Source organism: Pristiophorus japonicus, chromosome 13 (assembly GCF_044704955.1).
Source record: "Pristiophorus japonicus isolate sPriJap1 chromosome 13, sPriJap1.hap1, whole genome shotgun sequence".
NCBI lineage: Eukaryota > Metazoa > Chordata > Chondrichthyes > Pristiophoridae > Pristiophorus > Pristiophorus japonicus.
In genome coordinates this window covers 68,128,955-68,148,869 of record NC_091989.1, presented here as the reverse complement: position 1 = coordinate 68,148,869, position 19,915 = coordinate 68,128,955, and the positions used below count along the sequence as shown (strand labels likewise).

The 19,915-nt window shown below is 38.8% G+C and overlaps 1 protein-coding gene across 6 annotated transcripts in view; it reads left to right on the top strand.

Moving 5' to 3' along the window:
* c2cd5 (C2 calcium dependent domain containing 5) overlaps positions 1-19,915 on the top strand; it is a 106,769-nt gene that overhangs the window by 28,803 nt on the left and 58,051 nt on the right. For 2 of the 6 annotated variants that reach the window (XM_070897605.1, XM_070897604.1), the window contains exons 8-10: positions 5,003-5,154; positions 9,980-10,065; positions 15,227-15,335. In XM_070897605.1, the coding sequence (XP_070753706.1) occupies positions 5,003-5,154; positions 9,980-10,065; positions 15,227-15,335 (347 nt within the window). Of the gene's footprint in view, positions 1-3,462; positions 3,635-4,180; positions 4,388-5,002; positions 5,155-7,762; positions 7,967-9,979; positions 10,066-15,226; positions 15,336-19,915 lie in introns of those variants that run through there. The other 4 variants (XM_070897608.1, XM_070897603.1, XM_070897607.1 and 1 more) reach the window with 4 other exon arrangements.

Here is a 19,915-nt window from a genome sequence, read left to right as displayed (position 1 = left end):
ATGTTTGTTTTAATGTGGATCACCATTTCTGACCGGCCTGGCAGCTCATCTGAAACTACCCAGGAAAATACACAGCGCTGTGATTTCCCGTGATTTGGGCAGCTCCAGTTTGGTCTCTGGAGAATCCAAAGTTCCAAACTCTGCCCCCCCACCGCAACCATGAATATTGAGCATCGCCAGGATACAGATGGCTTTTCCCTGTCAGTAATGTAACCGAAGTGATTCTGCGGAGGGGGGGTGGGGAGGGAACGGACACGGAAGGACACCCAGTAGGCAACAAGTATTTTGAATGTATAATTATTTTCATGTAGAAATTAAGCGAGTAGTTTGAACGTGCTACCATATGGAGTGGTTGAGGCGAATAGCATAGATGCATTTAAGGACAAGCTAAATAAGTCCACAAGGGAGAAAGGAATAGAGGGATATGTTGATGAGTGAGTGGGCAAAGATTTGGCAGATGTAGTATAATGTTGGAAAGTGTGAGGTCATGCACTTTGGCAGAAAAAAAATCAAAGAGCAGGTTATTATTTAAATGGAGACAGATTGCAAAGTACAGCAAGACATGGGGTTACTTGTGCAAGAAACACAAAAGGTTAGTATGCAGGTACAGCAAGTGATTAGGAAGGCCAATGGAATCTTGGCCTTTATCGCAAAGGGGATTGAGTATAAAAGCAGGGAAGTCTTGCTACAGTTGTACAGAATGTTGGTGAGGTCACACCTGGAATACTGTGTGCAGTTTTGGTTTCCATATTTACGTAAGGATATACTTTGGAGGCAGTTCAGAGAAGGTTCACAAGGTTGATTCTGGAGATGAGGGGATTGTCTTAATAAGGAAAGGTTGAGTAGGTTGGGCCCTCTAATCATTGGAATTCAGAAGAATGAGAGGTGATCTTATCGAAACATATAAGATTATGAGGGGGCTTGACAGGTGGATGCAGAGAGGATGCTTCCATTGATAGGGGAGACTAGAACTAGAGAGCATAATCTTAGAATAAGGGGCCGCCCATTTAAAACTGAAATGAGGAGAAGTTTCTCTGAGGGTTGTAAATCTGTGGAATTCGCTGCCTCAGAGAGCTGTGGAAGCTGGGACATTGAATACATTTAAGACAGAAGTAGACAGTTTCTTAAACAGTAAGGGAATAAGGGGTTATGGGGAGCGGGCAGGGAAACTAAGCTGAGTCCATGATCGGATCAGCCATGATCGTATTGAATGGCGGAGCAGGCTCGAGGGGCCGTATGGCCTACTCCTCCTATTCTGTTCTTATGGGGTGAGATGAAGTAAGGTGGAAGGAGGCTTGCGTGGAGCATAAGCACTGGCATGGATCAGTTGGGCCGAATGGTCTGTTTCTATGTAGTGTTTTTCCTCCTGTTAAAGGGACAGTGCCGTTAATTTCCCTGCCCCTTGATATGGGGATGATGGCCATTCCTATTTTATGTGTTGGTTGCTTTTAAAAGAGCATGGGAAGTCGTGTTATCTACTCTTTGAAAAGTATTAGAAATAAATCTTATTCTAAACTCTGATCATTTAAACCTTTGAGCATTGTTTCATTTGAGGCATATTCTGCACCTGCATTTGAGTAGTACTATCTTATGCATGGGTACATTAAATTGTATGCACAAATTTACTATATGCATATTTCAATTATGTATAAAATGTGCATGAAAATATGACTTGTACACCAAGTTTTATGGTATTCTGCTATTGTGCATTGCTAAACTTAAAAATTACAGAAATATGTCAACACAAACTTCAGGGATTGAATCTTTGATTAATGCAGATTATTTTACATTTTGGGAGAATTTCTCATGAGTTTTGTGCACAATCGTTCACTGCTTCCAGCTTTTTAAAAAAATCATGAGACTTGGTAGGTATGAATAATGTTTTTTTTAAACTGGAAGAAGCAACCAACTCCTATTATATTGTTGCAGAGTTTTGCTCTCTCATTGTTCTCGAGGGATTAATGCCTGTCCGAGATTTATGCCTGCATTGTTCTTGAGCAGCACCTTCAGTTTGTTGTAAAAGAGTCTAAAGGGGACTTGAAAAGCTACTGTCAAAAAATGAGCTCTATTAGCAGTGGTACTTGTATCAGGACACTCATTATAAACTGATTTCTGTGCCAGTTTTAAAATCTCATTTCTATTATTTGGTTAAGTTTGTATTTATTAAAGTGAGGAATGGAACATTTGAAATGAGTTTACAGCTGGTAGAGAACAAAGTTTACTTTGTGTAGATTTAAACCAAGCTCCCAGAGATGAATGGACATTGTCCTGACCCACTGTACACCCAGTTCCCCACCTGAAACTTTTACTAAGGTGCATTGTTTGTGAATCTCTCTGAAGTAGATGTCCCAAATGTAGTAGTCTCTTTATATTACTCTTTTTGAGTATCTACCATATAATTCATTATAGAAAAGTTCATTTATATAGCACTTTTCACGACCTCAGTGGCCGGCGCGGACACGATGGGCCGAAATGGCCGCCTTCCGTGCTGTAAATTTGTATGAATTTTGTAGGACGTCCCAATGGATGTAGCTGGATGGAAAACTTTTAATAATGCCAGGCTAAAACAGTTACAGTAGCCATTGCTAATTTTGCTTCAAGCTATGAATCCATTGGAATATTGCCAAATACATTTCGATGCTTGACTAATCGAGTAATGGTTGAACATGTTGGTGCACCAATGGTAGGTTGCATTATCCACAAACTTAATCCATGTGGTAAGTAATTGATCCCAGCCACATGGTCAGAGGGAGACATTCAGTGAAGGGGCAGTGTTTCCCCAGTGGGAGATAGAGAAGTTCTGTACACTAGTCAACTTTGGCCATTCTTGTGCTTCTCATCTGGAGAGGCAGTGGCTCAAAAACGAGTTGCTTTCCTCCATCTGCCAGAGAATGCTTTGTGGATGCTTTGAAAAAGAGAAACTTTATTTTTCCACAATGGGCATATTCTTATAAAATACATTGCTATGTTAACACATTTTGTGTTGGTCAAATCATGCCTTTATAGGGACATTATAATCCTTCGATCCCAGGACAAGACAGCCAATTTATGGTGGGAACGTAGTTAGTTGCCTGCATCCATTAGCTTAATTCAGTCAAGTGAGGTTGCTTATTGTCATGAATGAGAGTGACGGTTAATTTATTTGACACTTTTCTGCAACATAGCATTCATATTTGGAATTGCTTACCTGATGTCTTGAAGCTGAGTTAGAAATTGAACCTTGGTGTCAGTTAAGTGAATTAATGTAATTCAGAAATATGGTAATGTTCAAATGCTAGGATGAAAAAAATGCTTTAAAAAAAATAAATTGGAAAGAAACATGTTTTCCAATGATGCCAGATTAATTTGTTTTGGCTCCCATTTTGTAAATTCTCGTTGGTTAAAGATAAAATAGAGACCACTCAGTTATTTTATTTTACACGATTTCCTTTACATTTATAGATCACCTTTTTGAGTTCTGGATTTCTGTCAACAAAGTGGAGGCATTTTCATTGATGTTTAGTAACTGGGGGAGTAAGTCAACTCTGGTTGTTCTTGAGCATGCCCGAGCAGTAACCCAGCAGTATTGGCTGAGAAAGCAGAGCAAGTTGTCTGTCCTCATAGTTGGTCCACAGTGTGTGGGACTGGAGGAGAGGTAAATAAGCAAAATATCATTGAAAAAGGGAATGAATAGTTTAAAATTTCCTCCCACGGAATATGACTTTGAAGATACATTCTAAAACTCTTTTTTTTTTACTTACATTATTGTCTTTCCATCTAACACTAACAGTTGCATGGCTGATTCTAGAAAGCTGGAAAATTGTATGGAGCAAAACATTAAAGTATCTTAATTGTATGACGTCTACTAGCCTTTCTTTTGATGAGTGTAATAATCTAAAGCTCAATATTGTAATCTTAAAACTCAGTCAAATGTGTGTTGATTTTGAATTTCACTGGCAACCTCTCCAGCTTTTCATGTCACTTTTAAACTGCTTTGATTACATGCATGCTGGTTATGTCTGCAGATATTTCCTATTGGGTACAACGTGGTTTCTGGTAATCTTGCTTGTGTATATTATACCAAAAAGTGACCATACCTGCTGAATACCTTGGCTCCCTAGCATTTGTGTTTTTTTTAAAAAACATTTACAGTTCTACCGTGTGTATTTTTTTTCTCCTGGCTCCTGCTTCTCTCTGTCAGGTCTCCTCTGGTGCACCAGCCAAGCCACGGATGCCGCTCGACTCACAACAGCCCAATTCACACTGCTACGGGCTCGAGACTAACTCAGAACTTCTCTGTGTCTGTTCCTACACTCATCTACGCTGGTATGAGACTGCACAGGCTGAGGAGCTGGGGAGAGGCGGGCCACAGGCAGATGGGTTCAGTGAGTAAAGCCAGGCAGGCAGTGTAGGAAGGTACCATAAATCTTCAACCCCTTCTTAGCTTAACAAATAGCCCAGCGTCCAAAACCAAGGAACAGCGGTGAGACTTTTAGTAAATTTGAGAAGAACTTTTCTAAAGATAGAGTACCAAAGGAAGTAAGTTCTGATTTCTAGTTTACCGATGGCTTGAATAAGACATGCAGAAGCTTTACTTACCAAATCTTTTTGTTTTCATTTTTAGCTGTGATGCACTGTTTTGGTGTTCCAGAATAAGGAAACATGAGTTTCAGTTCCGCATCCTTAAGCTTACTTTTGGTTACCTAATTAAAATGCGTTGTGTATTTTTAAAGTCATATTTCATGCTGTTTTATTTATACGATCATCTCGCTCGGGTTTCCAGTACATGGTTTGATTTGTGCTCCAGAATTTGTAAGCTGTTTCCTGTGTATAATGTGCAAACCTGAGTAGCCATATATCGTCCCAGAATCGTCAGTGTAAGGATGGCAGTTCTTTGCCTTTTGGCCTCGTCCCCAGCTTGCACATAGAAGCAACTGCTGCCTCCCCTGTATTTGGATCATTCCATCATTGCTTAGATCCTTAGCACAGGGTTACTGAATGTGTTTCCCGCTTCTTCTGGCAGGGTTCCCTTCAGTGAAGATCCCAACCCTGTTACTCATTCATCTGGACCCTCCACCCCACTGAAAAATCAAACCTATTCCTTTTCACCTTCCAAGTCCTACAGCCGACAGTCCTCCTCTTCTGACACAGATTTGAGTTTGACACCTAAAACTGGTAAGGCACCTCCAGCCCGCTTCTTTTTTTTTTGTTGTAAATTTGTGTTTTTTGCACTTGAAGCACCTCATTCTGCTTGTCAAAACCTAATCACAAGCTTTTCTCTCATTGAACTATTAAAAGCTGAATTGGACTGGAGATTTTTGTTAAATCCTTGAAGCACAATGAATGAATTCAGATGCTGTGAAAATATCTTTGTTATAGCTGGACATATTTAAAATGCAAGAGCCTGGGCTATTGTCTTATCGTTTTGAAAAATAATAAAATTGGATAATCCCTCAGGATATTAGATGACTTTTCAGCCCCCTTAATTTCTACCAAGAGTCTGCAGTGACTTGGCTTACAAATGCCTGAACATCTGAATGTTAAGTCTGCTGCATTCTGTGTCCATCCTGTTCAATCTGGTTGTATGTGCTTTTTAAAAATTATATGAATGTAATGGATCTTCAATTCAAACAGTGTTCAAGTAGCAGTTAAAAACGATGCCAATGGAGCCAGTTGATGTATTTGAGATGGTGGTAGGTAAATGCTCTATATAGATGTATTGCACAGTTATAGCATGGACTGTAGCACCAAAATATGACACATCATGAATGCATGTACAGACAGCTTGTTTCTAACAATTGGTATTTTGAGTCCTGCATTTTCATGTTTGAATTTACACATTTAATGACCTTAAACAAACTTTATTTTAGAATATTAGTATTTTCTTTACACAGCAGATAACAGATACTGATGCAGTTGGATTTTGCTTTTGTGTTTTGCTAATACTAATTTTTCTTCATGACCCGACTGGAGAAAATCAGGCAATTTTGTGTATGAAAGCTCTTGCTCTAGATGGTTTCCTTACTTTCCTGTGGTCAGAAACATAAGCAAAAAAAATCCTGCCAACACCCAGTGAGTCAGTCCACATCTGTAAAGAGCAAAAGCAGGTGAATGTTTTAGATAGAATGCTGTCGCACTGAAAATCAAAAGATAAACAGGTAGGCTTATGTTTCATGTGTTAGATTCTTTGTCACAGCGTAGCTCTGATTTGGGGAGGGGTGTGCCCTTTTTTCCCCCTTGTGTGCTTTCATTGCCCATGTTTGACCTGGAGGCATGAGACCAGAGTTAGTGTTGACTCCCAAGGCCACTGCCCCCTCCCGCACCCCCAACCCCACTGCAGGACATACCCAGAGATGGTGATGTGGAGTCTGAGAAACTGGATGATGGGTATAATTCTGTGAGAATGACTGTCAGGCTGTTGCTTGACTAGTCTGTGGGACATCTGTCCCAACTTTGGCATCAGTCCCCAGATACTAGTTAGGAGTACTTTGCAGACTGGGCTGGGTGTGCATAGTGTCCTGATTAGATGCCGATGTCGCAACTGAGTGATCCGTCTTGTGTACTGACTTCCCCCCCCCCCCCCCACCCCATTGCCCCACCCTCCAATCTGCTGCTGTAACAGTTAAAAGTTGGAAAAATGTAACCATTTCACGTTTTTATGACTCTTGCAATTCATTTCACATTTTTAAAAATCTGCTCCAAGTGCTTTTTAATTTCAAGAAACTTTAGAATAATGCACATTATTGTGGACATCAACATGGGTTATGTGGTGGATGCAGCATTATTGATGCAGTTGGATCAAGAACATTCAGATGTTTTAAGTCACAGATAAATGTATGAATTTTTACTTTAGCAGTAGCCTTTTTTTCAGTTTATAAAAGGTTATTTTTTAAGGATACAGAGGAAATTCGAACCAAATTCAACCTGTGCTTTTCCTTGTTATTGTGCTCTACTTTGAAACAGTTTTGCCTTCTATTAAGTGTCTATGCATTTGTTTAAATGTCTATAGGCTGTAATAGATTGTGAATTAGACATTCATGTCATTTTAGCTAAGCTGTGGGCACATTAGCTTTCTGTGGGCACATTTTAAAAAAAGTGTCCAGTTAAATCAGTACAGTAGTTAGGCAGTGAACAAGAAAATCGCTTTTTAAATCTGGGATTACGAGTACCTGTACTCTGTTTTCAGGAGTTGTGTTGCATCTGAGTTGAGGAAAAAATGTAACCTTCGGGAGGTATTTGTCGTAGAACAAAACTGAGGGAAATGTGCTTGAGACAGATAGCCTCCAATGGGTGTATAAAACAAACAATGTCACCATCTGTGTATGGGTAGACACACTATGCAAGCATCTAATTGGCAGGGGGTATCCGATTCACTTCAGTTTACTTAAGATGTTCTTCCAAACGGCAAGGAAGCTTTTCTGCTGACGTTTCTATTGAAAGACAGCAAGTTGGTAGCAATTAACACCCAAAGGCGTAAGCTTTTTAAAAAAAAATGTAGAAAATGCTCAATGCCCACTACATGCCTTAATTTTAAGTCAGTATGCCGAAAGGTGTTTGTTTTTTAATTTATTACATCAGCCTCTGAAAGTTTTCATTGATACTTTGTGTATATGTGTTCATTTTGTGTATATTTGTTCATTTTGTGTCTGTGTTCATTTTGCCAAATGTATATCTAATTTGTTTTGCTTTCATATGACTTTCCATGCAATGTTTTCTTCTTCTTCTGTGCATGATCTTCTGAATCTCCAACTTCTTTTTCATTTTTTCTGCTACTTTTCTACAGCAGCATCTTCCCCCAAGGGGCCTGCGATTTTCTTCTTTCCCAGCTCCCCTACTCTCTCTTCCGGTTCCCCCCATCATAAAAGTGCACATCTCCTACGCTCGGAGGCTCTGCACAGCCTTACCCCTCCTCACTCGGGCTACGCGAGCCCGGTCTGTCTGAGGAAAACTGTGTCTTTCAATGAAGAGTTGCTTCTAGCTGCCTCTGGTAGGATTGATTGATGTAAAAACAATACTTTGTGTGCTCAGTACCTAAAACTTTTTGCTTGCATTACATTAAAGCAAACAGTCATACCAATGTGCCTGATTTGAGGAAAGGAAAACAAGAGCATGCAAAAATGGAAACGTCTGACTTGTCAAATGAGAAGTCATTCAAGAAAAAAAACAAATCAAACTAATGTACATTTCTGTAAATGACAAATTTAAGTTTTTATTTGCTCTGCACTTAACAGTTGCTAGTAACCCAAAAGTTCAGAATTTGCCTACAAATTTATCCCAGTGAAATGTTTTCTATCATCAAAATTGACAAAAATTCAGATGAAATGGGGAAAAAAGAAGCTATGAATATAATGAATCATGGCTATTCGTTATTGGGAACCACTTCATTCATTCATCACATTTACATAGTTCATTAACTATTTGTCTTGTTGAGTGTTCTGGTTGCTGTGTGCAGTCCAATGCTTACTTTACTCATTTGTTCATACTATTAATCTTAATTTGGTTATGTACTTCCCTGTTGATCCAGTTAAGGCTGATGATTTTAAACTCTTTCTTTTCATGATTTTTAATTGGCTTTTGTTTTATTCTGTATTGTCCTTTCTTCAGTATAATCTCGCATGAGCTCATTTTTCTCTACCTTAAAAAAGAGTTATAAAATTGTGTGCACTATTGCTTTGTACTCTTTACTCCTTTTAAAGAAAATTAGCTTATGTGAACCAAAGGCCTATACAGAAGTATCGGTAAGTCTGCACTGTTTCCTTATCAAAGGCACAGCTAAAACATTTAATAACAAAGTTCAGATTGGGCTTTTCTTTTACATTTTCTTTATCCTTACAATTTAGAAAATAATTTGTAAGTGTTTGTGAATTACGAGAAAGTGGTTATTAAAGAAAATGATTTCAGTTGAAAAAAATTATAGTCACAAAAGTCAACATCACTTAATGAAAAAAAAACTACTAGATCTCCCATAACATTTCTCACAGGGAGCCGGGACCATGTCTAGTTTCAGATAAAGCAGGGTTTGGGGGTTAATTGGGCCAGAATGCACATACATAATTCAGTCCTCATTTTAAAGTATCTCATGCTGTCCATATTTTTATATTTGTTATAAATTCCTCTCTCCATAATTATAATAGAAACTGCCTATGTGAGCATGTTGCACTAATTGCACCTTCCTGCCAGAGGTGGCACAGCACTGGGGCGAGGATGGAGTTTCCATTATAATTGTGGACATAGGAATTTATAATGGAAAAGTTAACAGGAAGTTCCTGCAGGTGTAAGATTTTATATATATATATATATATATATATAATATATGTATATATATATATATATATATATATAGACATTCACACATACAGAAGAGGAGTGTAATTAGTATGTTGCATTGTAAATTTATTATGTGAGACATTTGAAGTGATTCTGAGTAAGCGTTTGTGAGTGGCTCTTAAAACTCCATTTAACGATTCAGTAGAAATCCCTTTATAGCAGGGTAAAGGTTAATATTTTAATTTTAGAGCTGTTTAATTGGGATGTTGTTGAAGGTGCACATTAATGTTTTAAAGAAATACATTTCTATAGTGCCTTTCATGCCCACCAGACCCAAAGCACTTTATAGCCAATAAAGTACTTTTGAAGTGTACTCATTGTTGCAATGTAGATGAAACTGAGTTTAACAAGGCGGTATACATCAACTAGAAACAGGATATAATGAGCAGATAAAGTTAATGATTGAAGTAGTAGCAAGATGAGAGGAACACCCCCCCCCCCCCCAAATAATTGGTTTAATCTGAAATAATAAATATCAAAAAGGTGCAAGTCTGTCCACATCAGAAAACAGAAAAGATATATGGACATTTTGGAGCAAAATAGAAATCTGGTACATTTTCTTGATAATCACTTCTGCTCTTATTGGGCATTTGATAGTATGTCTGTGTTGTTTCATTTTTTAAATTTTCACTTGAGTATTGTAATAAGCTTATAATGCCTGATAATCTCCTAGGTATGGGAAGTGGGAGCGGTGGGAAAGACGGAGGTCCTCTGAAAGCACTCTATCGACAGCAGACCCAGTCTGCCTTTGAACATCGGGTAAGCATTCACAATGGTTTTTATTCCGGGCTCCTTCTATTTGGTTAACATTCCAACTTTGTTTTTGAATAACATGACTTTTTTATACACTTTGTGTGTCTCAAGATTCGGCCTCTGTATAGTTTACCTGCCTTATTAAATATGCGGGAAATAGCATGTCATTTTCTGCACTGCTCTGATTTGAGTTGCAGAATTTAATTGAAATATATGCTTGTAAAATACTGATCAGCGTGGATACCTAAATCCCGAGTATGTTAGAAAAGAGAAGACTGCAGGGTGACCTGATAGAGGTCTTTAAGCTTATGAAAGTGTTTGATGGGGTAGACATAGAGGTGTTTCCACTTGCAGGGAGTCAAAAGCTAGGGGCCATAAATATAAGATAGTCAGGAATAAATCCAATAGGGAATTCAGGAGAAACTTCTTTACCCAGAGAGTGGTTAGAATGTGGAACTTGCTACCACAGGGAGTGGTTGAGATGACTAGCATAGATGCATTTAAGGAGAAGCTAGGCAAGTACACGAGAGAGAAGGGAATAGAAGGATATGTTGATGAGGTTAGATGAAGAAGGGTGAGAGGAGGCTCGTGTGGAACATAAACACCAGCCTGGACCTGTTGGGCTGAATAGCTTGTTTCAGTGCTGTAAATACTATATAACACTGAACTCATTTCCATTATGTTTTGGATAGAGAACAAATCTAAATGAGCAATTATCAAATAAGTAGCAGTTGTATTGGGAAAAAAATCATATGGTAGTCGAACGGATTAGAAGTAGCAGTTCCATTACTATAAGAGAAAACGTGCATTTGCATGATGCCAGACTCCATTTTGTTCTTGGTCACTGTTAAGTTTTTATAAAACCGATCAGTAAATTTTCCTCAGCTTTAACTGGCCTAGTTGCTGACTGAAATGCATTTTATGTGCTGCAGTTGTTAATTTTGAATCTTACGATTGGAAGCTTATATTTTGGCATTAATTTTGGATTTGTTGTGTTGAGTGGAAAAGTAAGTAATCATTCTTATTCAGATGACTATCAAGCTTGGACCACGGGAAATACAATTGTTTGTTGACGTTGGTTACTTCATACCACCCCTTTCAACGTATGAACACTCATTAAAATGTCTTCATTGTATTTACTGTGCTAAAAATGGAGTGTTGCTTTGAATGCAAGATGTGATTGAAAATATTTGTATGCAAAGAAATAAGGATCTTGCCCCAAACTATATTGTACAATATTTTGAGAGTCAAATTTTACAAGGAAAGAAAAAGAAAGACTTGCATTTATATAGTGCCTTTCATAACCTCAGGACATCTTAAAGCGCTTCACAGCCAATGAAATACTTTTGAAGAGTAGTCACTGTTGTAATGTGTGAAACGCGGCAGCCAATTGCGCAAAGGAAGCTCTCTCAAACAGCAATGTGATAATGACCAGATCACCTGTTTTCATGATACTGATTGAGGGATAAATATTGACCCCAGGATACTGGGGAGAACTCCCCTGCTCTTCTTCGAAATAGTGCCATGAGATCTTTTACTTGAGAGAGCAGACGGAGCCTCGGTTTAACGTCTTATCCCAAAGATGGCACCTCCGACAGTACAGCACTCCCTCAGCACTGCACTGGAGTGTCAGCCTGGATTTTTGTGCTCATTTGGGTGGTCAGTTGAACAAAACATTTCTATTTTTCATTCCCAATTTTTAAATTGCTTTCTGTCTCATGACTAGTAACTAAAGTCTGATGTGAAGGAGAGAACATGTACCGAAAATATTAGATTTTGTTTTAAGCACAGTAAGTTTTATGTTGGTAGTTATCTGCTGCGCAGTTTTCTTATCAGCAAGTCATGGATTGGACTCCTGGATGGACAAGTGGAGATGAAAGCCCTGGAATCATTTATGAAACGACGATTGGAACTTCAGCTACCCCCACCCCCGAACTTAAGCTTCCTTGCGATCCGATGCTGACCTGTGATCTCTCTTTCCTCCCTCCCTCCTCTCTGGTGACTGGCTGCGGTTTTCTACCGCAGGACTACCTGCCCGACAGCCAGCCAGCCTTTCAATCAAGCCAGCTGCCAGGCGGGAAACTGAGAAAAATAATTAAAATGAGGCCCGGCTGTTAAATTCAGCAGGACTTCGGGTTTTCCGGTTGCTAATAGTCACCTTCGCTCCCTCACCGCCTCCCCTCAAACACCGACCCCGCGGGGCCCTTGTGTCAGAGGACTGGGTCATGAGCAAAAGTTAGAAAAAGTTGGATATTTCATCCTCGAAATGAGGCTCCATTATAAGATACTAAATAGAAACGGTGCTATATAAATGTAAGTTGTAACGTTTCACTTCAACGGGATACTCTTGTGTTGGAACAGTTCCTGTGGGTCTAACTTAACTGTGTGCCTGGGCGTATCTGCAATGTGGAAATCACTGGGGTCATCCGGCTGCTGCAGTGGATAGGGTACGTTCCTGGATTGGCAGATGTGTCTCACATCCCGTCACACACTCGACCGAATGAACACAAAGGCTGAGAAAATCCTTTGGGCTAGAATTTCCAAACAATCTGCCAGCACCCGATTGCCACCCAAAATACCGCGAAGATTCCCAAAATTATCGCAGGCGAAAAATTCCCCCCTCAAAAAAGAAAAAAAACGGCCAGCGAAAAAAATGTGCATTGCACCGATTCTTGGCGAAAAAATGGAATCTTGGGCCAATTGGGCGGTTCTTAAAGAAAATGGGCGATAATTAATAAATTTACTAAAGATTTACACCGAGGCTGTGGGTTGGGCCCAGGAGGAGAAAAACACACGCAATATTTTTTCAAAAAACATAAAATAACAAATCAAACATTCTTGGGACCCTTTTCACTTAAATCACTACAAGAGAATTTTAAGATAATGAGTAAAAAACCAATTACTAACCTTTTTCTTGCAGGACTACTTACCTACTGCCCAGCTCCGCTGATTCTCGTGGGCTTTTTTATTCCAACTTACCTACGGCTCACCGCTGAGCCAAAAATCGCGCTATGGCGATCTATAAACTGTGCACGCCGGCGGTCCGCTCCCCAGCGGTACCTCAACTGGCTGGCTGATCTCAGCTGGGGAATTTTTCGCCGACACAGTTCTCGCCCAAAACAGTCAATACCACCCAGAAACCGGGCGGTGAACCACTGGAAATTCTAGCCCTTTGGATCTAAAATAACAATATGCATCAGATAAAATGTTTTGCCAATGCAGATTTTGAGGCAAGTCCAGGATATCGAAATTAAGTTAATTCCTCAGAGCTTTGGATTTTCAGAGATTAAAAACAAATGTATTAATCATGATACAACTTTACTTGCAATATTTGGATGGTTTGTGACCTCCAACATAAATCTGATGCTCATCACATGAATGCATACGTGGTATCCATTTTGAAAAGGTTAACCTAATTTTGGTGGTTGGATGTCATATTACGTATTTTATTGAGCATCCTTTATGTACAGATACCCGGGGCGGGGAGGGGGGTACTTTAGGGTCATTTAAAATTTTAAATGGCTGCCTTCATTTGTAATTATCCTGTAATCATGGAATAAACTGGTTTCACGTGTGGTTGGCAGTTGTCCCTTTGCTAATGGATTGCCTTTAAAGAGCAAGTTCGAACAGATCAATGTTGGAAGGAGGAAACGGATAATTATAGGCTACCCTTTCTGAATAAGAGAGCTGGTGTAAATCAACTTTTAATTCTTCCAGCATGAACCTCTCTTTTTTAAAAAAAAAAGTGTATCCCTCTCCCCTTGCTTCTGACCAACTTGTTCCATGTAACATTCCTGCTCCCCTTCCTTTGCCAATGCTACTCTGCCACTAACTGGGATAAGTCTCCTTTGGACCCCCTTTTTCTGGGCTGGGCTGGAGATGCATCTCTCAGTTTTTCGAACCACAGTAACGTGAGCATTTGTGTGGGGGATGGTGCTGCAAAACCTTGCTCCACCATTCTGGGGAACAGGCTGGCGATGCCCCACAAGTTACAGCGCCACACTGGTGCATCAATTTTACTCCACTCTACTGATTAGAGCATGTTCTGCCATAGTCTGTTAGTTAACACCAACTCGTCGCCCCAAGTAACTTAAATTGCTTCATCAGAATTTTAAAAAAAAACTTGAGTGATTTCATTTTGTTTCTTACTGGGCTCATTACAAAAGCGACTAAGCTGTTTTCTGTGCGATATGTATTCTCATGTCTCACTTCAGTAGCTGATAAGTGGTTACCTTTGACCAGCTTCTAATTTTGTTCTTTTCAAATGGAAGTACTAGGAATCGGTATCCTGTAACTTACTTCCTCTATGCAGTAGATACGTTGCAATGGTTATGTAACCATAAACAATAATTTGAAATTCGAGCCACAGGTATGTGGCTGAAAATAATCACTTTTTAACCGTTAACTGTCATGCCAGTTTCAGTCCAGTTCTCGAATTGGATTGGCGCAGCTAATTTTAGATTGGTGGACTTGCATCGAATTACACAGCCATTCGGCCCAACCATTCTGTGCCAGTGTTTATACTCCACACGAGTCTCCTCCCATTCCATCTGTCTCATCCCAGCCTTTCAGCATATCTTTCTATTCCCTTTTCTCTCATGTACTCGTCTAGTTTCCTTTTGAAAGTATCTAAGCTATTTGCCTCAACCACTTCCTGTGGGAACGTGTTCCACATTTTAAGCACTCTGAGTAAATACACTTCTTATTTCCTTGTTGGGTTTATTAGTAACTATCTTGTATTTATAGCTCCTAGTTTTGGATTCTCCCGCAAGTGGAAACATTCTCTCTCTCTCTCTCTCTCTCTCTCTCTACCCTATCCAACCCATTCATAATTTTCAAGACCTCTATTGGGTCACCTCTAAGTATGCTTTTCTGGGTCCATCCTTGTAAATCTTTTTTGCACTTTATCCCAGTGCTTCAGTGTTCTTTTTGTAGTATCGAGACCAGAACTGTGCACAGTAAAGTACAGCCAGACCAGAGCCCTATATAAGTTTAACATAACTTCTACTTTTGAATTCTATACCCCTAGAAATAAATCCCAGTGCTTTGTTAGTATTTTTAATTGCTGTGACTTGGTTTTATGCTCCAGACTTTGGATGGAAGTGTGATGACTTGACTTGTTTCATTTTGTGTAGTTTTACAACTTCAACTCTTTCTCTCTGCGTAGGAATTCCCCTTCTTCACCCTTACAACCTTCCCATCTGGGTTCCTTGTTCACGTTGGTGGTGTAGTCAGCGCAAGATCTGTGAAGCTACTGGACCGAATCCATAACCCTGGTAAGTAGGAGCTGTCCGATTGCACGAGTTTGTTGGGAGAAGAAAAGAAATCTTGGCTTTTTTTTCAGGTTTATACAGTGAAAGTTCAAAATGTTGGCTTCCTGTACAAATTGTTCACAGAAAGCAAGAAGAGGCAAATGGAGACTGTAGATAGACTGTAAGTGACGTACTGGCAGGTTTATATCAGCAAAAATTCTTGTGGAAATATTTAACAAGGTGTTGTATTTTTTGCGTGCTGATTTTTCTAAGAATTTTTATTTATAAAAAAAAATCCTAGTAACCAGGATAACTTTATCATGAGACCTATTGACCGGTTTACTGGAGTTGAGGATGGTTTATTCTATAAGATTGTAAACACCAATTTGTTGTCTCAGCAACTTAAAAATGCATGATCCTATTTCAATGAAGCTTCGTAAATGTTGTCTTTCTCTCATCAAATACTTAGTTCTGTTTGAAAGTGGCCATTTTTGCACTCATGCATTGGGCTTGTTCACGTGACTAAGAGACAGTAAATAACCTCTAACAATTCTCAGAATTTTCACATTATTTGACAGTTGATTTTTTTTTTGTCATTTGAGTTTCTTTCAAAACTGGGAAACTTGGAACTGCTGCTGCTCTGAATTTTTATATTCTGTACTTGGGCAAACAGACACATCACCTCACCAACAGTCGCGTTTCTCGATAAGGAAAATAACTCGAAGCTCGGTTTCTCACACTGTTGGTTGACTGTGAAACTGTTAAACTTCAAAGTTATCTATCTCAAAGCACTGCTTTGGTCATTTATTTTATGTTCCTTCTTGGGATATGAGCATCATTGGCAAGGCAGGTGTTTATTGCCCTTCGCTGGTTGCCCGTGAGAAGGTGATGGTGCGCCTTCTGGAACCACTAGAATCCGTGTGGTGAAGATGCTCCCACAATGCTGTGGCGAAGTTCCATCTGTAGCAGTTTGGTGCAACTGAGTGGCTTGCTGCACTGTTTCAGATGCAATTAAGAGTCAACCACATTGGTGTGGGACTGGAGTCACTTATAGATCAGACCGGGTAAGGACAGCAGATTTCCTTCCCTAAAGGACATCAGTGAACCAGTTGGATTTCTATAACAATCTGACAACTTCATGCTCACTTTTACTGATACCAGCTTTTTATTTCCAGATTATTTTTTAAGTGAATTCACATTCACAAACTGGTGGGATTTGAACTTGAATTCCCTGGATTATTAGACCAGGCCTCTGGATTACGAGTCCATTAATATAACCACTACGCTACCGTACCCATAAACTTTTTGAAAAAACAATTAAACTTTGACCAAACTTGTAAGTGTTTTTTTATAATTGAATGCTGGACTCTTTTTTTTTAAAAGCTAGGTGAAAGCTTTGTGAGAAGAATTGAATTTGTGCTAAATAAAAATTGTCTAAGTACATATGTTAGTGTACATTTAAAGTAATTAATGGACTGGAATTTGCAGTGGGAAGCGTACACCTCCAATCCAATAAAAAAAATGTAAAATCCGCACTTACCTTCAGGCTCCCAAGCTTGGGGTCCTGGGTCCACGGTTCCCAGGGACGCAGGCGGTTCGGAAACATCCTGGGATCACATGGGCCAGGTCCTCCTATCAGAAAGGAGGATTGCTCATGAGCAGAATTCCCATAAGCATATGAGGAATCACCAAATAATTAATTTATACAATTAGAATAAAAATAAGTGTTCCCATTTTCCAATTGAAATAAAAGTTCATTTACAATTTAAAAAAAAAAAATTTTTTTTTTTAAATTTTTACCCACTCCAAAATTTCCATAAACTAATTTTAAATGTTTGTGCATGATTTTTAATTTTTTAATTTTGAGATTTATATTAACCCTTATGCTGGCGAAAACAGATCCTATGTCTGCTTTTACCGGGCACAAGGGTTTTGTGGGCATTTGCTGGTCAGTAGTTGGGAAAATAGCCCAACTCTGCACCAACGAAAGTGATTTTTGAGGCGTGTGGTAGATCTGTCGAGGCAAACCTTGGCAATTGGAAGCTCTGGATGTTCGCGCATGCGGAACTTTGCTTGGCCATTTGTAAGGCGTCATTGGCACTGCAAAATTCAGGCTCTTAAGCACTGGAAAGAGCACATGCATTGTATTGAAATTTTTAATTATCAGCAGGCAGACATTTTTCAAATTCTAGCCTCATTTAGAGGAATGAATTGTTCTGCTCATTATGTATTCAAAGTGAACACGTTACTGATTTCACTCCGAATAACACCCAGTGTTGTTGTTCCCCCTTAACGTTTACAGGTAGAAAATTAATCTTGGTATTTTTGCTAGGGACGTCTGTCAAAATATTCTGAATTCACTGCTCAGATTAATAAAACTAAAAGCGATGCCAGATTTGGGATATGCCAACATATATTTACACCCTTAAACTCTGCTGATTTTGGCTGGTGATATATCTATATTGTTGTGTTGTGCATGTATGAGAGGCTACCCCCCCAAAGGTGTTCAACTTTGATTTCTCCTCTAATTATATATTTCAGCAGTGGAAAACCAAATCTACTGTCTTCTAAGTAGCCTGACTTACATTGGCGCATGCTAAGGTGTACTTTTCATAATATTTTAACTACTTTAAATGATCGCCACAACTTTTTCTGCTAATACCTTTTTATATGGAATGGGGGGTTTTTGAGCGGTACTTAACTTTCTAGTGCACTACACGCTTTTATTGGGAGAGATACGAAAGTTCAATGTTTTTGATTTAAGATATTTTGAATACATCTTGCGAACAAATTTGCAACAGCTCAATTATGTGGCGATAATCAAACTAGTATGTTTATATCGTCTCCAAGTCCTTACCATTTTAAAATTTTGTTTACCCACATTTGTTAATTTCTGAATAACTGTATCGAAGGATTAGACTTTCCCAGTTCACCCTTTGATAGAAGTAATTTTGTGTGGCTGTTAAATTATTGGCTTTTTTTTTAGAATAACTTTAACTTAAAAATTGATGAGCTGTGAATTAATATGCACTCCCAATGAACAGCTAACAATATTTACAAGTACTTTTCAGCCTGACTTTTTCTATTTTATTAAGATCTTAAAGGCTAACGCTGATACTAGATTGCAATAGCATGGTCCTTACTCTCTGCCCTGTCTGGATGAATGAACCTCTATTAACTCTCCTGTCTGTATCTTTCCAGTTCTTGTGAAGTAGTGTTGTCCTTGTGCTCTCTGTATTGCTTACTCTGATCTGCTCCTATAACTGATCTACTAACTTGCTGTTTTGAACTCAGCCTTTGTCGGAATTATGGGTAACACAAGATCATACAAACTGCTAGACTGGAATAGTTTCAATGCAGGTATTTTATAACTTCTTCAACGTTACACATACTGACCGAAATTATGGCAGCTCAGTGAAGTAAACTCCCATGGCTTTACCACCATAACTTGTGATCAGCTAAAGTCACTATTTTGCAACGTTTGGAAGCACTGAACATTTGTGAAAATAATAATCAAACCAAATGTTCTGTAGTGGATAGATCAGAATTATTCTTAGGAAATAAATCATATTTTTAATATACAAAGTTTATTTAATCACTAACAGAATGTTGTTTATACAACAAAAGCCCAGCTGCTGCTGTTACTAAAGCAGGTTGTAGTTACACTTACCAGATACATTTTTGCATCAAATCTTTTAGATGCTTTTTCAGCTTGAAAAATGCAGTTATGGTAATTAACTTTGGGCATTGTCCAACGAACTTTTTAAACTGCATCTCCAAGCATGATGTGTCTTAATGTATTTGATTAAAATCCCAAAAACATCTGACTCCATAATTAAAACGCAGTCTTTAAAATACTGAAAACCTTCATACATTTTGGTCAGATTTATTAGCTTCAATTCAGCTACGCTACTGAATAGCATCAAGTGAACCAGCAATATAACAGAGTCTAGTATTAATGTTAATAGTTTAGGTGAAGGTTAAAATGTATTCGATTATTTCAATTCTATTGCTAATCTTTAGTGAATTCTACTAGCGGAGTGCAGTTGCAAATTTGGCCTATTCAGCTTCCCTGTGTAACATACAGGACACTGCTCTCAAACATCTGTTGGTCTAATGACATCATTCATTTTCCATGAAATAAAATAATAATTTGATACTACAGTTTAAGAATTTAGTACACATTTATCCTCCTGAATATTAAAATCAAACGAAAGGACTAATTTTTCTATTTTTTTTTTAAAGTTTGCGTTAAGTCACTTGGGTGGCTCTGGTCTTCATCATCTTTTGTTTGTCACAGTGAAAGTTTAATATCAAAATGGAGCCATTCTAATGGTGCAGAACTTGGTATCCTGATCAAATTAGGTTTCTTAAAAAAAAATCTTTATTAAGGTGAGGGTTTTAAGTGCCTGGAAATGTTATTCATATTTTCAGTATCAAGCACTCTTGGGTCAGGTATGGAACAGCTAGATTGAGAGCAAAACTCCCTCTACTATATCCCAACGGTTGCATTCGCCCCCAACCTCAAGAGCACTCGCCGCTGAACAGGTAGGCTGTTTCTCTCTTTCCCCCGCCCACCTCCCCAAAACAAAAACCATAGGCTA